Source organism: Abramis brama (genome assembly GCF_963993115.1).
Source record: "Abramis brama genome assembly, chromosome: 22".
In the NCBI taxonomy this organism is placed as follows: Eukaryota; Metazoa; Chordata; class Actinopteri; order Cypriniformes; family Leuciscidae; genus Abramis; species Abramis brama.
In genome coordinates, this window is record NC_139984.1 from 6,936,174 (window position 1) to 6,955,383 (window position 19,210).

General features: G+C 35.8%; 2 protein-coding genes across 3 annotated transcripts in view; both read left to right on the forward strand.

Moving 5' to 3' along the window:
- rabggta (Rab geranylgeranyltransferase subunit alpha) overlaps positions 1-6,918 on the forward strand; it is a 23,113-nt gene extending 16,195 nt beyond the window's left edge. The window contains exons 12-17 of the mRNA XM_084099347.1: positions 474-562; positions 693-781; positions 1,059-1,175; positions 3,079-3,192; positions 5,070-5,157; positions 6,155-6,918. Of these exons, the coding sequence (XP_083955473.1) occupies positions 474-562; positions 693-781; positions 1,059-1,175; positions 3,079-3,192; positions 5,070-5,157; positions 6,155-6,303 (646 nt within the window). The 3' untranslated portion in view covers positions 6,304-6,918. The remainder of the gene's footprint in view (positions 1-473; positions 563-692; positions 782-1,058; positions 1,176-3,078; positions 3,193-5,069; positions 5,158-6,154) is intronic.
- Positions 6,919-8,076: 1,158 nt separating this feature from the next.
- tgm1 (transglutaminase 1, K polypeptide) lies at positions 8,077-17,559 on the forward strand. 2 transcript variants are annotated; one of them, XM_084099424.1, is made up of 14 exons: positions 8,077-8,216; positions 10,041-10,258; positions 10,523-10,714; positions 11,112-11,363; positions 12,380-12,498; positions 12,668-12,775; positions 13,641-13,818; positions 13,900-14,038; positions 14,234-14,426; positions 14,512-14,665; positions 15,801-16,085; positions 16,191-16,351; positions 16,541-16,680; positions 17,139-17,559. In XM_084099424.1, the coding sequence occupies exons 2-14, from the start codon at positions 10,042-10,044 to the stop codon at positions 17,281-17,283; spliced, it is 2,283 nt and encodes a 760-aa protein (XP_083955550.1). In that variant the 5' UTR covers positions 8,077-8,216; position 10,041; the 3' UTR covers positions 17,284-17,559. The 2 variants fall into 2 exon arrangements, with proteins under 2 accessions (XP_083955550.1, XP_083955551.1); XM_084099425.1 differs by lacking the exon at positions 8,077-8,216 and having other exon boundaries at positions 9,918-10,258.
- Positions 17,560-19,210: the final 1,651 nt, after the last annotated feature.

The following is a 19,210-nucleotide window of genomic DNA, read 5'->3' on the forward strand; positions in this document are numbered from 1 at the left end:
TGAACAAAAAAAAGGCATTAAACGTGTTGATGCAATGCATTAACATTATTTTGACTGCCTTATCCATCATACATTTTATACATGGAGTATCCAAGTTCAATGTGAATAATTGCATTCTTAAAGTGTGTATATTGCACTTAAACTGTCTTCAATCATAATCTCTTTATTTAATTACAATTTATTTAAATACAAATATTTAAAGCCAAATTTTCATGTTAGAAACAGATCTCATGATGATCTCAATTTTGTCCGTATGAGGAAAACGGCTTATAAATCAAACTAAGTGATGTTTTAAAAAAAAAATTTCAAAATGCATAAAGTTTTTTTGTGATGGTAGTTTTAGGGTAGAGTTAGTGTAAGTGGAGAGAATATACAGTTTGTACAGTATAAAAATCATTGTCTATGGAAAGTCCCCATAAAACATGGAAATGTATGTGTGTGTGTGTGTGTGTGTGTGTGTGTGTGTGTTGCAGGAGTGAGCTGTCGGTTGAGAAGAGTTCAGTGCTACAGGCTGAGCTTCAGTCCTGCAATCAGCTGCTGGAGCTCGAGCCTCAGAACAAATGTAAGTGTGTGTGTGCGCGTCTGTTTTCATAAAGGTGTGTGTGTTTTGTACATGCATGCTTCACATAGCATTTGTATTTCCTGCATTATCTCAGAGAAAAGAAGCTGTTGTGCGTCTGTGTGTGTTTCAGGGTGTCTGCTGACAATCATCCTCCTCATGAGAGCTCTGGATCCTCTAGGCCATGAGAAAGAGACTCTGGCACATTTCCAATCCCTCAAAGTGAGAACACAGCACTGCACCCTCAACAATTAGACATGCTCTGTCGACAGGACACAATGAAGAACTAACAATGCATCATTTAGGCATTTATTTACATAAACAATGCCTTGGTTTATACTCCAGTAATGTGTCAATCATGTCCATGGCACAAATGATGTGCAGAGTTGAACACTTTATGTCAGGTGTTTGTTCAAACCCGAAACCCCTCACTAGGCAACAGTGATAGTGCCGTTTGCCTTTGTAAGCCGTGTGATTGGTCTTTTCCTCGCTCTCACAGGAAGTGGACCCCATGCGCTCTTCCTACTACAGTGATTTGTGCAGCAAGTTCCTGATTGAAAACACCATCCTGAAAATGGAGTACGCAGAGGTGCGGGTCTTCAGCCTTTCCAATAAGGTAAGAGCGGCCGACCCGGGACTGAGATTGTTATAGTTTCCAGTTTTCATTTAGTTTTTTATTCGCTTTATTTCAATGAAATTTTCCAATGAAGATTTCTTATTCTTAATTTTTGTTTCTTAATTTCTTTTTATTTATGTTCTCATTCATCAGTATATGATGAAGACATCTTCTTAATGCGTATTTAATATAAAAACTAATAATAAATATTCATAAATTAAGTTCAAGCTGGACTTTTAAACAGTTTAATTACTCTTCGCCATTATTTGGGGGTAATTTTAAAGTTGGAATAAATTTTTTTACATTAATTTCGTAATGCATGATGCTGGTCTCATTGTGAACAATTTATGAAAGCATTTATTTTTTTTTTTATAATAAAATGACTTTAAAATCTTAAATGCCGTAATGTGTGTGAGGCAGTGTGACAATGCAAGACTGACAATTGCAAATCAGTTGCTTTCGGATCTGCCTTCATTAATACAGCGCTATTATTTTTTAAATGTTAGTTTCAGAGGCATGAATATTTTAGTTTCACTTTTTAATTTTTTTTTCTTGATTTCAGTTTATTATTATTATTTTTAATAGTTTAAATTTTCATTTACTAAAATAATCTTGTCCTGGTTAATGTGTTAATTTAAACTAAATATTAAAATATGTGAGGTATGTAGTTATTAAATAAATATATTTATTGTAAACTTCCATAAATGACCAGGATGTTTAAAAAAAAGATGATGTCTTAATGTGCTTGACGTAATGAACGTGACTGAATTGTTTAAATGTTTTCACTCGTGTGAAATTGAATGGCATGACAGATACATGAGTAATAAACAATGAGATAGTCTTACTCAACCATTTGCACGCGAGAGATAATAGTCATTTGACTTTCTAAATCTTTGATAGGCCTTTCAGCCATTTAATAGAGCACATTTTGAACATGATATCCTATTAAACTATGTTTGTACTCAACTTATTGAGTCATCATTACCATTCGAGTCTTAAATGCACAAAAAAAAAATTGTATTGGCATCAGCAGCAATGATCATAAGATGTGGATCAGTTTTGTGAATATTTTAAAGGCAAGAATAATTTATGATTTAATATAGTTTCTGAGGGTTTGCTGAGCAGATCAAATGGAAATACGTGCCGAAAAATGTTGAATGGTAAAGAATAAAAATAAAAAACTTCAAACCCAAACATATGAAGTATACATTCATTGTAGTAAAAATTGTTTTTCTATTCTGCATTGATAGCAGCAATTTAGTTAGTTAGTTAGTTAGTTAGTTCTGAAAGTTTCTGGTATAAATAAAACAAATGTACACATTTTTCATTATTATTTAAGAAAAAAATGGCTATGTTTCCATGTTTTTATTTATTTCTGTGAATGGGTGTATTGTATTTAATGTTGTTTCTATGTACGATTTCATTTAAGTGTGGCATAAATTCTCTTCTATTCAAAAAATGACAAACTACTAATTATTTGGGGTGCACCTATTAAAGGTTAAGAAATAGAGTAACTGTCAGATTCACTATGCAGTTCATAGAAACACCCATGTGTGTGTTCTCCTGAATCACAGTAAAAACACACAGCTCTCCCTTGTTTCTGTCAGCGAGTCACACCCTGTGTATCAGACTAAATGGATTACAATAGTGATCCACCGCCATCATACATGCTTTACTTGTTTTCTAACTTTCAAACAGTGTTTCTCTGGCGTTCACCACATCCTTCAGCAGGACATGTTCTGTCCTTTCGAAACCAAACATTAACTTTTTTCTCTCTCTCTCTCTCTCTCTCTCTCTCTCTCTCTCTCTCTCTCTCTCTCTCTCTCTCTCTCTCTCTCTCTCTCTCTCTCTCTCTCTCTCTCTCTCTCTCTCTCTCTCTCTCTCTCTCTCTCTCCGACATCAGAACCTGACGACCTTGTGTCACCTTGATCAGCTTCTCTTGGTGACACATATCAACCTCTCCTCCAATCAGCTTGTGCGGCTGCCACCTCAGTTTGCTATGTTGCAGTGCCTAGAGGTGAACCCATGCTTCTTTTCCTCATTTTCCCACAAATCACTGTTCGGAACCCCTCACACAGAATGCGTTTTCGCTGTTAAAACAGAGAGACGCAGGTAGGGTTGGGTATCGTTTGGGGTTTTTTTTTATACCGGTGCCAAATCGATACTTTTAAAACAGTACCGGTGCCTAAACAGAGCCTGAACCGATACTTAAAAAAAAAAAGAGCCTCAAAATGATGGTGAATGACATGAAAGAACGGCGCTTTTTTTATTGAAAAAAAGAAAAAGAAAAATTCTTAAAATGTAATATATTAAAATTAAATAAATGAATATAAATGAAATAAATATAAGAAATTTACATAACAAATTCACAATAAAACCTAAGCCACCAAACCCAACTACAATAACACTAAATAACAGTTACTGAACTTACAGCAAAGTAGTCTGTATTCTTGGTATGCTACAAACCAGCTTTAAATTTCAGCAATTCTTTTCACATTTTTTTGCCTTCTCTGGCAAAATACACTCCTCTCCTGACTTGTTGCATGTCTTGCACAAAGTGAGTGTTATTTTATAACGCATCACCTTTAATGCTTGACGCGAAACCCATCGTGGAAGAAGAACGCCATCATGTTAACAACTGTGGTAATGAGCGCTCAGGATCAACTGAAGGCTGGATTTTCAAAAGTATGTGAAGTTCGCGGCTCTATTATTGCAGTAAACTTGCACAACGTTCTTGAATGAATAATTTATTAGATGCATGACGGTCTGTTATTATAGGGACATCGACTTTACATGTCCACACTAAACATGACGTGGAACAAAACGAACTGTGATTGGTTGCGTTACATGTCAGTCAGTCCTTGGCAGTGAGTGAGTGTAAGTGAATGTGTTTTGTCATTTAAGAAACCTTTATAATGATCATGATTCATGTTAGTTGATCTATAACGCACAATGGGCGCCATGTTAGTACGCACCACAGTTCAGAGAATTGTATCTGTCAGATTTAGGTCTACAGCACGTCAATTCATCCACTTCTCCCGGAATACATTAAAGTGACCAGTGAAGTGTGAGAAGAAGTAAATTTTATAGTTACCTACACAATGTGTATCTAAACACGTCATCAATTTATAATTGAAAGGATTGTAATTGCCGCTTCCATAGACATCAGTGTGTATTTTACACACTATAAATGTATTGTTTTGCTAGTACTTATGTGTATTTAAATGTCTGAAACCTAAAATAAACCTTATGTGGTTGAAAACACTGAATAGTTGTGATATATGACAGCGCTGACAGCGCATCTTCAATCTCTCTGACAGCGAGTGACACACAAACCCGCCTCCTCTCACTCACTCACTTCATTTGCTCCGGAGTAATATTGTTGCTGTTACTGGGCTTGAATTTAGGCGTGGGATTGCACATATTGCACATCAATTTACTCATTCCCACAGATTTTGAGCTCACACCCAAAGTGCGGCACATAAAGCCGCCTCTCAGTACTAAATTGAGTTATTTTTCTCTGTTTATTGCACTTAAACCATCAAATACACACAAAATAATGTCAAAATACTTAGCGAGTATTCACATATGTTTTAAGTGAACGTAAACAGTTGAGAAAGAAAACGCATGTGCATCAGTGTAATGGATCAGTGAGTCAGGTCTATTAAAATAACATTAAATATATAGAGATAACATTAAAATAATCTATATGGGAGTTTTTCCCCATGGTATCGATGTCAGAATTGTGGGCTGTGAAAATGCTGAGTGGCGAGTAACTTTGGAAAGTGCAAAAATGCATTCTGTGTGAACATCGCCGTAACTCAGTGTTTCTTTCAAATGATTGCATTGTAAAATGGCGAATTGCGCTTCACATGGAGTGGTTTAATGCTTCAGGTGCTGGAGGCCGATGATAACGCCATTGAAAGTCTGGAGGGACTGTATCATCTGCCCAAACTAGAGGAGGTTTCTCTGAAGAACAATCGTATCCTTTTCTTCAAAAAAACACAAATATGCGTTAAGCTTAACACCATTTTCTGGTGTCAGAGCCGGTGTGGGATTTAGCCTTGTGTGATAACAACTAGAATAAAACTAGATTAAACCCATTATAACATTAGCAGTGCCTGATGCTACACATTACTGTTTCTGTCACGCTGCAAGTGTTTTCCAGACCCTTTATTTTCCAGTCCATTTAAAATAGTTTTAAGTGCAAATATTGTGCGAGTTGATTACTATGAATTTTGTTTTACTATATTATTATATTACAAATAATATATATAAATATATTATATTGTTATTATGAGTTTTACTATATTATTATATTGTTTTATAAGAAATGAATACTTTTTTTCAGGAGGGATATATTAAATTGATCAATTTGTGTCAATTAAAGTTAGAATCAAGACATTTATAATGATACAAAAAAACTTTCTATTCATCAAAGATTGTAAAAGTAATATGTTTCTTGAGCAACATATGTTTAATAATATTTAACATTATAACTATTTTTACTGTATTTTGGTCAAATAAATTAAGTCTTATTGACCCCAAACTTTTGAATGGTAGTATAAATATATATTAAACAGTATTAAAACACATAAATTAAACATAATATTACATGATTATATTTAGATTTCTCTTTCACCAGTTAAGGATGTGTATTATACTGTATCGGTTACACTTAATTTCGATGGTCGACTTTAGACATTCTACTAACTATCAGTAACTTTTTCAACTACATGTAAACTAACTCTCATTAGAGTATTAGTAGACGGTTAGGGTTCGGGTTAGTAGAATAAGTTGACATGTAGTTGCAAAGTTACTTAAAGTCAGTAGAAAGTCTAAACTGGACCATCAAAATAAAGTGTATCTAATTATCTGATCTGAGATTGTTAGTGTGTAATTTACGTTTTGTGTGTAATGTAATTTTTTTTTTTACTGTGTTGTAACTGTAAAAAGTGTTTTCTTAATGCATTTCTCAGAAATCTGTAAACTGTCTGATCTTGAATCATTGGTGTCCTGCGTTAAACTGACCAGACTGGATCTGCGTGGAAACCCTGTCCACAAAACTGCCAACATAGAGTCTGAGCTCAGCCAGCTTTTGCCAATGGTTACCGCCCTGTCTCTTTGATGTACAGTGAATAATTGGTGTGTGTGTGTGTGTGTGTGTGTGTGTCTCACTGACTTACTACATGCACTGCTTTAGATACTAATTAAAGTTCACTAACCATTTCTAAACCTGTACCTCATGTGCTGAACCTGATCAGACGTAAAGTGATAGTTCACCCAGAAATGAAAAGTCAGCCATTTGTTAGGCCGTATGTATTTGTATTTACGTATATTTTGATGAATGTTCATGCTGCTCTTTTCCATACAATAACAGTCCTAATTTAATTTAAATAAATTATATTTAACTTTAGACACAGACATGAGAGAAATTTACAAAACATTTTTTTGGTGAACTGTGCCTTTAAAAACAGTCAGCATCCTGTATGTCTGTGTTTGTGTGTGTGTGTGTGTTTGTGTGTGTGATAAATGACGGTTCTCATTTCAAATAAAGTTTGACCACTATGAACACCGCACTGCATGCTGATAGAGAGAGATGTTTCACAACATCTGCTTTTACTTTTAACCCTTACAGTTCTGAAGGTCCTGTTTATTGTTCTTGCGATGTATCGGTGAAGATAAGCCAGCTGTGGTGTGAATATTCACGCCAATAAAGAAACATGTTTCTTCTTCTTCCCCATGTTTGTGTCTAGTTGGGTCTAATTCTTTGATGACGACACACTGTAAATATTAGTCTGTGGGCTCTTATTAAAGACTATGTTCAGATGCTAAGTGTTGTGCAAATATGACTGCAAGCACCAATTTAAGGAACAAGTTCCCCGATGTAATGTGCATTATATTGATGCAATGATTTGTTCAGTATATATATATATAATCTCTAGTGCCTTTGACTGCTATTTACTTGCATTTAAAAAATGTATAGTTGTAATTATAAATGCAACCATTTTTTAAATATAAGTACAATGTAAAAACATGTATGCACACAATAAGTGCATTGTGTCAAATTATTAATTGAAATGTTAGTACATAGTAATTAAAGACACCTAATATGAAGTGGGGCCAGAAAATGTTATCTGGAAAGATATTAAGTTCTGATAATCAGAATATTCAGCATGTAAACAGAAATAGGTGGAGAGAAGCAACATGACTTCAAGTCAAAATATCCTCATGTTATATTAATTTCTAGCCATGTTTTAGGGCAATACAGAATCTGTTTTTAAGTGTTTTGCTGGCAGACATTTTTGACCATCATAACTTCCTTTTAAAACGTAAAGCATGGGTTCAGGTGGGCATTTGAAGAAATAATTCATAGTTGTGATGTGTATGACCACAACAAGGCAAAGTGCATTCCATGCGTCAATGTTTTAGCCATTTAGTATATAGCAATTATATTTGTTGAGCAGTAATTATTGATACCGTTGTGGTTGTTGATTCATAACAGAGCACGCTTTTGTGTGTATTGAGAACTGGTTTGCCTGTGATGTATTTTAATGATCACTAAATGACTATGACAATTCAAAGCACTGAATGAGGTGATTTGTGTATTCCAGTTACAGGATTTGTAGATTTCTAATGCGTTTAATGTCTGTCTGTCTGTCTGCTGTGTTGCCACCAAAAGAAGCAATGTTTTAGTTTTGTACTGTCTCGATATCTACCCATGCCTTTTTTGACCAGCTTCACCAGGCTGACTTGTGTCATCTTCCATGCCCAGAATTACTCCAACAGTATTGCATGATTTTTAAACATTTCAGTCATCCTGTTAAACCAGTTCTCACGCAATCCTCACACAGGTTCTTAGCCCTACCCTATATATAATAGTAAAAGCTAGACACTTGCTGGAGTTCGGTCCTAAATTAAAAGCTCAGTCGATGCATTATATCGATGAGACACAATTACAACAGGTATTTTTAGAGTGGAGACGTAAACCAGGCATAAACAAGACTGACACTTTTACAAACTGCAAAGGACTGCAAACAAGTAAGGAAAAACTTTACCATTACATGAACGGATCTACTGCTATTTACTATATAGGTACTACTGTATTTTATTACTGAATTATGGTTATAGTGGTATTTTGGTAGAAACTGTTTGGGAAATTATACTGCAATGTAAATATATGGAAACTCTATATATTCTGGATGTCCAGAGATGTTTCTCTCCAAATAACTGTTATGGAAGGTATTAGGGATAATGTACAGACAACTGCATGGCCAAAAGGGTGATCTGGACGACCCTGACCCGGAAGCAATTTTTTCAAATGTTTGAAGTCGGTAAAAAAAAAAAATATATATATATATATATATATATATAGATAGATAGATAGATAGATAGATATATTAAGTGTCTTATGTTCCCTAAGGCTGCATTTATCTGATCAAAAGTACAGTAAAAACACTAACATTGTGATATATTATTACAATTTAAAATAGTTGTTTTCTATGTGAATATATTATAAAATGTAATTTAAGATCAAAGCTGAATTTTCAGCATCATTACTCCAGTCTTCAGTGTCACATGATCCTTCAGAAATCATCAAATCAATATGCTGATTTGATTAACAAGAACCATTTCTGATTAGTATCAATGTTGAAAACAGTTGTTCTGTTTTGTGGAAACCACAATAGCAATTTATTTAAGAATATTTCATGAAGAAGTTCAAAAGAACAACATTTGTTTAACATATAAATTGTTTGTAACATTATAAACATCTTTACTGTTACTTTTGATCAATTTAATAAAAAAATCTGAATATAGCAATAATAACTGCCTGTCTGTACATTATGCTGCCTATTACAGTAATTAGTCAATAAATAATTGGATGTGAAAAAGTGATTGTCAACATTATTTCAGTAACTGTTGAATAAGAGAAAGAAAAGTATGTTGGGGTAAAAAGCCGCTCAGTTGAAGGGGATAAAGTTTCCCCAAAAAACAAAAAAACATTGTAGCCAAAAATGCTGCACCATTTGTCATGTTCATTTTCGGAACACAAATGAAGATCTTTTTGATTAAATCTGAGAGCTAATAAAATTAATTAGTTAATTGAGCAGTTTAGTCCAAATTTTCTGAAGACACGTGATTGCTTTATATGATAAACAGATTAAATTGAACGTTGATCAGGGAACATAAACAGAAGCTCAACCGATCTTGCTTGATGCGTAAGAACAAACCTCTTGCAGAAGCTCAAACGTTCTGCGTAACACGAGAATGAACCTCATTGGTTCTTGCTGAAGCTCAAACGTTCTGCGTAACACGAGAATGAACCTCATTGGTTCTTGCACGTCAAGAGAACATGCTTGAGCTTCCGTTTACCACAGCTGATGTGTGAGTTGATGATTTTTTATATGTAAATAAAAGCCTAAATTAGATCTGCTCATCATATAAAGCGATCGAGTCTCTTCAGACAATTTGGACTAACTCAAAAGCTCTTTATGAAGTTTTTGAAGTGTTACACTTTACACTGAAGTGTTAAAATGGTAGTTGTGTAGCTGTTAATATAGGGACAGAAAGCTCTTTAGAGTTAGAGTTGAAAAGATTTTAATTTGTGTTCCGAAGATAAACGAAAGTATTACGGGTTTGGAATGACATGAGTAATTAATGACACAATTTTAATTTAAACTACCCCTTTACATGTCACTCAAAAATATCATGTTAAACAACAAAAAACTAAACACATGAGATGCACCAAAATATTGCGGGGGCATAAACTGAATGAGAGAGTCTTAGTAAGATAAATGGTGTTAGTGTTTAGAGGGCTTGTCTGAATCTTTCAAATATTCTCAATTTTTCTGTTTTACTTCTCAGTATGCCTGTAGACACATTATCAATCAGGAATCGTTCTGCCATCGGCCGCTTTCCAGCCGGTACTCTTCCACCGGAGGATCCAGAGAAGGTGAAGCTAAAGAAGCCAGAGACGAAGTGGTCATGTTGCACATGGTTTCGCCAGTGCTGCTGCTGCTGCAAAACTGCAGGTGATGGCGTCACAGGTGGACCTACAGAAACCACCGAGATGCCAGAGACAGGTAACCTAACTGGACAGAGAGTGTTTTGGCTCCAAAAATAAAGCTTGAACAAATATTAAAGCGATAATTCACCTAATAATGAACATTCAGTCATCATTTACTCATCCTCAAGTCATCCCAGACCTGTGTGACTTTCTTCTGTGGAACACAAAGGGAAATATTTTTAATAATGTTCCACAGAAGACTGTCAAATGATGCCAGAATTTTTATTTTTGGATCAATATATATTGCACAACATCCAAGCTCTGTCTCTCTATCTTTCAGGTACCATACTGGAAGTGCGTTCTATAGACCTTCTCAAATCCAACAAAGAACCGAACCGACTTGAGCATCATACAGATCGTTACCGCTGCGAAAACCTCATTATCCGCAGAGGCCAGACCTTTCAGATGCTGATCGAGCTCTCAAGACCTTTCAACTCGAAGACAGATAAACTTCACTTAGATTTGAAACTAGGTCAGTTTTGCCATCTTACAACCCTTAACCCAGTGGTTCTCAATTCCAGTCCTCGTGACCCACTGCTCTGCACATTTTGTATGTCTCTCTTATCTGACACACTCAGTTCAGTTCATGGAGTCTCTCCTAATGAGCTGATGATCTGGTTCAGGTGTGTTAAATAAGGGAGACATACAAAATGTGCAGAGCAGTGGGTCACGAGGACTGGAATTGAGAACCACTGCCTTAACCCAAACAGTTCCTTCAAATTGTATTCACTGTATAGTTTAGAGACTTCTTTCAAAAGCATAAAACAAATCTTACCAACCCCAAACTTTTGATCTCATGGTTATGTTTTTGGTCTTAAAAAAGCATTTGTCATTCCATCTCCGTATGTTTGTGTGCTTATGTCTTTCAGGTAATCTCCCAGATGTGTCCAAAGGCACACATGTGATTGTTCCTTTGGTTGAGGATCTGCAGGATAACTGCTGGGAGGCCAAGATAGTTGAACAGAAAGACAAACAAATCAAACTTTCTGTCAACTCTCTGCCAACTGCTGCTATTGGCAAGTACAGGCTTGGTGTTGCAACACGTTCCCCGACGGGCGAGGCCATGTCTGCGTACAGTCCTGACAATGACATCTACATGCTGTTCAACCCCTGGTGTGAAGGTGAGAACAAGGGCGGGGTGAGAGAGATAGGGAGAATGATAACATCAGGAAGTACACATAATAAAAAGTAGTTGTAGTGTGATATTATCTGGCACATTCCACAAATACTGTCTTGAGACATTTTTAAAAGCACAAATTCCATGTTTATTGTTAAAATCTATTGGATATATTAGGCATTACATATCTTTTAGCTAACATTAAATTAACCTAAAGCAGTTTGTTTTAAACCAGGGGTCCACACCTGCTCCTGGAGGGCCACTGTCCTGCAGAGTTTAGCTGCAACTTGCCTCAACAAACCTGCCTGGAAGTTTCTAGTAAGACCTTGATTAGCTGGTTCAGGTGTTTAATTGGGGTTGGAGTGAAACTTTCTAGAACAGTGATCCTCCAGGAGCAGGATTGGACAGCCCTATTTTAAACAAATCAAATGTCTGTCCCGCCTAAAATGGGGATTTTGTCCTGTCCAACTTCAGAGGTCTTGACCTTCTTAACTGTATCCAATAACTTTCATAATGTTTACATAAACCATTGAACTGATATTCAATAAATTTAGAATGTTAATATAGTTCTTAATGTATTCTAATTACCATTATCATAATATTTTACTGTGTCCCAGATTTTGCGCTCAGCTCCATTACGCAGCAACATAGTGTCAGTCCAGATCTCGCCCACATCTGGTACACGTGGATTCCACACGTACCAGATGTGGGCCCAATGTTGCTGTCTGGGCCATGATTATAGTAAGTCTTTTCAATTGTGACATCCATGATTTGGACAGATAAATATGAGTACATCAAGTATATAATCAAGACAAATATATATCATGCATTGAAAAATAAGTCATTAAGAAGTAGTCGGAGTATGAGTCTATGCAGTGCCAGGAGTATTCAGTGCCTGTTTTGTCCCATTTGTGGACAGTGCAACCTTATTGTTGTCCTTTTCTTTCGACACGGTCTGTCTCATTCCAAGATGCTGGGAAATGGAAACTCTGCTTCATCCACTTTTTCTTTCTCTTCTAGGCGACTCTGTGTACATGGATAATGAGGAAGAGAGGAAAGAGTATGTTTTAAATGACATGGGAATAATATATTACGGAACTGACAACCAGATTGGAGACAGGCCGTGGAATTTTGGCCAGGTCAGAGCAATGCATCCATATTAACATATCTGATGTTTTCATAAAAACTTAATAGATTCCTTCTCAGCTTGAACGCATGGCAGAAAAACAGATTTCAAATTGGATTATATTTAATTTCGTTTAAAGATAAAATGCGATTTTTAAAAAAACACTTTCTTCTGTATGTTAGTTTGAAAAGGGCATCCTTCCAGCGTGCCTGTTTTTGCTGGAGCACAGTGGTACCCCAGCATCAGGATGGGGAGATCCTGTCAATGTGGTCAGGCTTTTGTCCGCAATGGTGAGTTTGAATGCTCCTTTTAAAGGGGTCATATTATTTCTTTCCACTGGGGTCCACTTTCTGACAACTTTCTTCTCTGGACCTCCTATCTTATTGCAGCCTTTAACAAAATCTTTCATGAACATTATCATTCATTGTAAACCCTAATGCTCAAAATGTTTAATTGGTTTGAGTAGGGTAAACTTAAAATAAACAAATTAGTTCAATCAAGAGAACTTTTATGAGTATTTAGAACTTTCTTTTTCTTTTGAGTTCACAAAACTGACACATTTTAAGTAATCTGAATTGTTTCATTGTTTTCACTTTTTTTTCTCTAGACAAACTTAAATTTAGCTGAAACTGGGCTGGGATTTGTATTTCCCAGTATTACCCAAAGGGAGGGTAAATGCTAAAATGAAGTGTTATGTAATGATTTTAGTTCAAAATTAATGTTAAGTGGAAGACTTAGTAGTGTTTAATGTTTAGCTATGGTAATTTAGAAGTTTCTGTTGTGTGGTTTTATTTATTTATTTATTTATTTATTTATTTATTTATTTATTTATTTATTTTTGGGGGGGGGGGGGTACCATCATAGTGACGAGTGGAGCATGAGCTTAGTTTGGAAACATGCTGCTGATGCAAGTAAAATTAGGGAGAATACAGTAGCAGATCAAGACAGGTGGTGCTGGGGAGGAGGAGGGCCCACAGTACTGAGCTGGATCAAGTCGAGAAAGAAAAAAATAAGGTTGCATAGATAGGAAAGAAAGATCGACTGGCTGCTCCTACCAACTTGAAAGAACATATCAGTTATCATGACTAAACTATGCATAAATTCAACCATTAAAAAAATCCAGATGTAATAGAAGGATAATTTGTCGTTTGACAGATTAACTCTCCTGATGACAACGGTGTGTTGGTAGGCAACTGGTCAGGTACGTACGATAATGGCATGGCCCCCACGTTCTGGAACGGCAGCAGTGACATCCTGAGACAGTACTACGAGAACGGAGGAGCACCGGTCAGATATGGGCAGTGCTGGGTCTTCTCTGGGGTCACCACCTCAGGTAAGAGCATGTGTTTGAGAATGTGTAAAAACATGTCCATTTGATTTGAGCATAATAATTAAACCTCTTTCTCATTTTCAGTGATGAGGTGTTTAGGGATTCCCACGCGGAGCGTTACAAACTTCGAGTCTGCTCATGACACAGATGTTTCCTTGACAACAGATGTGTATTTAGATGAGAATTATGAGCCGATTGAGGAGCTTAATCGAGATTCTGTCTGGTTAGCTCAAATTTCATTTACAATATTTTAAGCAACTTTAAACAAATCTAGACAAGTACGGAGTACACTGTAATGTTAAATAGCTTAACCTATAACTGTTACTCCCAAATGCTGCACCATTCAAACCTGTAATAGGATCAGCGTCAAACTAAACATGGCAGTAAACTTACAATTGTCCCTGTCTTGTCTCTGCAGGAACTTCCATGTGTGGAATGACTGCTGGATGGCCCGTCCAGATCTACCCGCGGGTTTGGGGGGGTGGCAGGCAGTAGATGCCACCCCTCAAGAGACCAGTCAGGGCGTCTTTCGCTGTGGTCCCTCTTCTGTCGCAGCTGTCCGGAATGGACAAGTGTACCTCAAGCATGACACGCCATTTGTATTTGCCGAGGTATACCTAAAACTTCTGATTTATCACTTAATTTTTAAAGGAGGCCCAAAGAGGCTTACTAATCAATTCTTTTCTTTTTTTCAAGGTGAACAGTGATAAAGTCTACTGGCATCGGACTGCTGATGGCACCTTCACTCCTGTCCAAGTTAAGAAGAACGCAGTCGGTCACTGCATCAGCACTAAAGCAGTTGGCTCTGATGAACGAGAAGACATCACGCACCTCTACAAATACCCGGAAGGTAAAAAAAAAAAAAAAGAAATGAAAAGGGTTGTCAATTGAAAACAGTCTGACTGATGGACAATTATAAACCCTGAATAGAAGATGGGTGGAGAAATGTTGAATGTTCCTGATGTTATAATAAGGGGATTTTTTTTATTTTATTTCCAGGTTCTTTCACACAGCTGTAAATTCTTATCAAGTTTAAATCTAAATCTAGTTAAAAACACATGCGCAAATATCTTATACTTGTATTCATCAGTGGTGGATGATCAAGTACTTGAGTAAAAGTACAGATACCTTCATAAAATGTTACTCCAGTAAAAGTATGTGCCAATTTTCAAATTGAGTAAAAATACAAAATTACTTTATTTTTAATCTGCTTAATAAGACATGAATCAGTGAGTGAGTTAGCTGGAGGAGACTTGCTCTGACCAGATCACTGAATCAGTGAGTTGTTGACTCAAGAACAGATCAATCCAATTTTCAAATGAGTCAGTGCAGAATCAATGGGTTCATTGAAAACAATTGTCTCGTTCATTTGAATCGGAGAGGGTGTTGGTTTCTTCGAAATAACAGGGAAGGTGTGATATTAGTGTCCTAAAGAAATCAAAGTAAAAAAACAAAACAACTTAAGTATAGTAAAAAGTAATAATATTGTGTTATTCTCCATAGAAAATATTTTACACCATTTTCAAGAAGTTACAATTAGTGTTACAATTAAGTGGCTCTAAAAATGTCATGTGGTGTAACCAGCAAGTAAAAAGTAATAATTACATTTCCCTTTCACCTTGAATACATGCAAGAGCAAATACCTTAATCATTAACAGTTTTTAAATATGTATTTTTTATGTTTTTGTTAAACAAATATAAATATTATTAAAAAATATAATTTTAGCATGTAACATAAATTATTAATTCATTCAGTTTTTGGGAAGTCGCTCCACATGACACATCCTGAGCTAACCATGCCTTGTCATAAAAAGTGTTTACGTCATTTTGAATTTTAATTCAGAAAATAAAAACAAGCTCACCATACAATAGTTATATATTCAAGTCTTTGTATGAATGAAATGCATTTTTTTAATGTACTTATGAATAAATGAAAAAAACCCATACATAACAATGAGCGTCACATCACTATGCCTTTGTTTTAGATTCAGAGGAAGAACGCATAGCTGTGGAAACAGCCTGTCAGTATGGCTCTAAATCAGGGATCTACGACATCTCCAGTGCTAATGACGTCACCGTCCAGATCACCATGGATGGAGAAGAGCCTCAGCTTGGTGCAGACGCTACACTGGTCGTCACGGTGAAGAACACAAGTGCAGAACAGCGCACTTTCAACCTCCACAGCCAGGTGGCGGTTATGTACTATACTGGAGTGTATAAATCTACAGTAAAGAAAGACCAGGTACCTATGGAACTCCAACCTAATGAAGGTGAGAGACCTTAACAGAGTGCATTCATGCAATAATGCAGCGTTTAATTCATATTGGATTATTGATGCCAATTAGAGATTAATTTTTCGCTCTTACTCATCATAGTCGAGACTGTGGAGTGGTGTCTGCCCTACGATCACTATAAAGACCATCTGGTGGACCAGGCCATGCTGATGCTCACTCTCACTGGACGGGTCACACAGACCAAACAGGTTCTGGCTACCCAGTTTCGCTTCAGACTGCGCACACCAGACATAATCATCAAAGTGAGTTTAAAAGACGTCTCTGTTTTAAACTCAAAATGATTCACGTGTATATATGGAGACTAATATGTGTGGTAAATTAAGGTTAGAACAAGCAAAGCCACTTTTAGGTTTTATTGGGTGAATTAGATTCATGAGATCTCACTTTATGTCATGACACTTGTTGTAAATGTGTGCTCCTCTACCTTTCAGCCTGATGGGGATACTGCAGTAGTTGGGAAAGAGTTGAAGGTCGCGATCATTTTCCAGAACCCACTTAAGCGCACACTGAAGAATGTGAAGTTTCGCATTGAAGGACTGGGATTGCAGAGTGTCAGGGAGGTTTCCTACGGGTAAGATGCTCCATATCAAATGTACATCAGATGTGGTTGTCCTCATTATGGTCTGTGACTGCTTTCAATACACAGTTGTTAGAACAACTGTCTCTCAAAAGTTTCGGGTCCGTAAGAGGTTTTAATGCTTTTAAAATAATTATCTTATGTTCAACAAAGTTGCATTTATTTGATAAAAAAAAAAAAAAAAACAGTATTACCATTTAAAATAACTGTCTATTTGAATATATTTTAAAAATGCAATTTATTCATGTGATGGCAAAACAGAAAAAGGCAAACTATATTTCCAAAATCATACACAAGGTATAAATTTAATACATTTTGTTAACCGTTTCACAGCCTAGTAACTGATATAACATTGTAAGAATATTTAGAAATTTTATGCAGTGTAACAAATCAATTCAAAAACATGGAAGGATGTTTTTTTCTCACTCTCTATTGTTTATATTTTTTCTCAGAGATATAAAAAGCTTGGCCACGGTGACACTGACAGAGAAGTTTATTCCCTCTGAGGCTGGGCCACAGAAACTTCTAGCTTCACTTGACTGCCGTCAACTTCCTCAGGTGCATGGAGTCGCCAACATCGATGTCAAAGCAATGTGAACAGTCTCTTCAAGAGGAGAATGCCGCACTGCACTGGAACCTCAGTGGCTCTGAATCTCATCTGGAAGATCTCCGTCCAGGACATTCTTTCCTAGCCATGTCTGAAGATTTGCTTTTTTCTAGAAAATGCCTTTTTGCTCCAAAATCTCAAGACATTACATAATACTTGAACCATATAAGACCAAAAACAGCTGACTTTTTAATAGTGTAGTACAATAACCACCTGTTAATGTTTTAAATGTTTTTACTTTAACAATTGAGAATATAATTTATTTGAAAATAGAAAAAACTATATGATAAATATGAATATGTAACATATTATTATTATTATTATTATTATTATTATTACACATCATAAAACCCTAAAGAAAATGACAGATATCAATAAAAACATCAAAGAATATTTGTACTTGATTCAATGAATCGATTCACTAAAAACATTCATTTATGGATTTGTTAGGTGACTTGTTTTTTTGTTTACATCATTACACCAGTAGGTGGCAGCCAGTGTCTTTTGTGTGTGTAAGTCATCTTTCATTCAAAAGATTTATTCAAACACTCTTTTCCATACAACAACAATTCATAGCCATCACTTCTGGCATCCTCCAAAACTAAAAACATACCCTAAAATATTGCACAAGTACACATGACTCATGTGCTACAGTATATTTGTTTTAAGACATACAATGGATTTGTGAGAATAGACCAATGCTATGTGCATGTGCTAGGTATTTTAATTCAGGGTGTTATTCCTATTTATTCCTGTTTAGTTTTTTGAAAAAGTGTACTCTGTGATCTCTGTGAATTTTTCTTTTTTCAAAGATGCAAGTTTTACACATTAGGAAATAAATTGTGATTGTGAATAGTCATGTTAACGATGTGCACTAATGAAATTCGCTATGTTGATCTGTTTCAACCTCATTCTGACAGTCATGCCCGAGACCACTGGAGAGAGAAGTGTGTGTGTGTGTGTGTGTGGCCTGGTAAACCTTACATTATGGGGACAAAATGTCCCCATAAGGATGGCAATATCCGAAATCCTTGTTCGTGTGGGGACATTTTTTGGCCCCAATGAGGAAAACGGCTTATAAATCAAAAAAGTGATGTTTTTTTGAAAATGTAAAATTGCAGAAAGTTTTCTGTGATGGGTAGGTTTAGGGATAAGGTTAGTGTAAGGGAATAGAATATACAGTTTGTACCGTATAAAAATCATTATGTCTATGGAAAGTCCCCATAAAACATGAAAACACAACATGTGTGCGTGACCACTGGAGGGAGAAGTGTGTGTGTGTGTGCGTGTGTGTGTGTGTGTGTGTTGTCGAATCAACTAATTGCATCTAACATAAACGTTTTTGTTTACATGATATATTTGTTTGTATATATATATATATATGAAGTATGTGGGAATATATATATGCAGACATGCACATACACACACACATACATGTATATATATATATATACACACACACACACACATATATATATATATATATATATATATATATATATATATATGAGGGGAGACCGGGTATGGTTGTCCTGTGAGTCCTATGAACATTTTATTATTTAACCACCTACTCCCAGAACCCATATGAATGGTTCTCAAGGCAGTAAATAGGTTTGTGCAGATTTTATGAAAAAAAAAAGTTTGGAAACCAAAAATTCTTTGGTAAGAATGTAATTTTTTGGACATTGTTTAGTACTTAAACTTTTGCAGATAATATCATACAGTTTTAATCAACCCCCATTATTCAACCCCCAATTATTCAACCCCCATTGCAAATCAGGTTTACTGGCAAAATGTACAGACTTTCAGCTGTTTGCAATGAACAAATCAAACAAAGGTAATTGAAATAGCTCAACGCAACAAATGTTTCAAGTGGTTTCCCCAAATTCAACTGAAAATGCAACTTGTAATTGTACT

Coding starts and splice junctions, on each gene's coding strand:
- tgm1 (XM_084099424.1), top strand. CDS start 10,042: ATGCCTGTAGACACATTATCAATCAGGAATCGTTCTGCCATCGGCCGC. Junction 12,776..13,640: donor TCAGGCTTTTGTCCGCAATG/GTGAGTTTGAAT, acceptor GTCGTTTGACAG/ATTAACTCTCCTGATGACAA. Junction 16,086..16,190: donor GGAACTCCAACCTAATGAAG/GTGAGAGACCTT, acceptor TACTCATCATAG/TCGAGACTGTGGAGTGGTGT.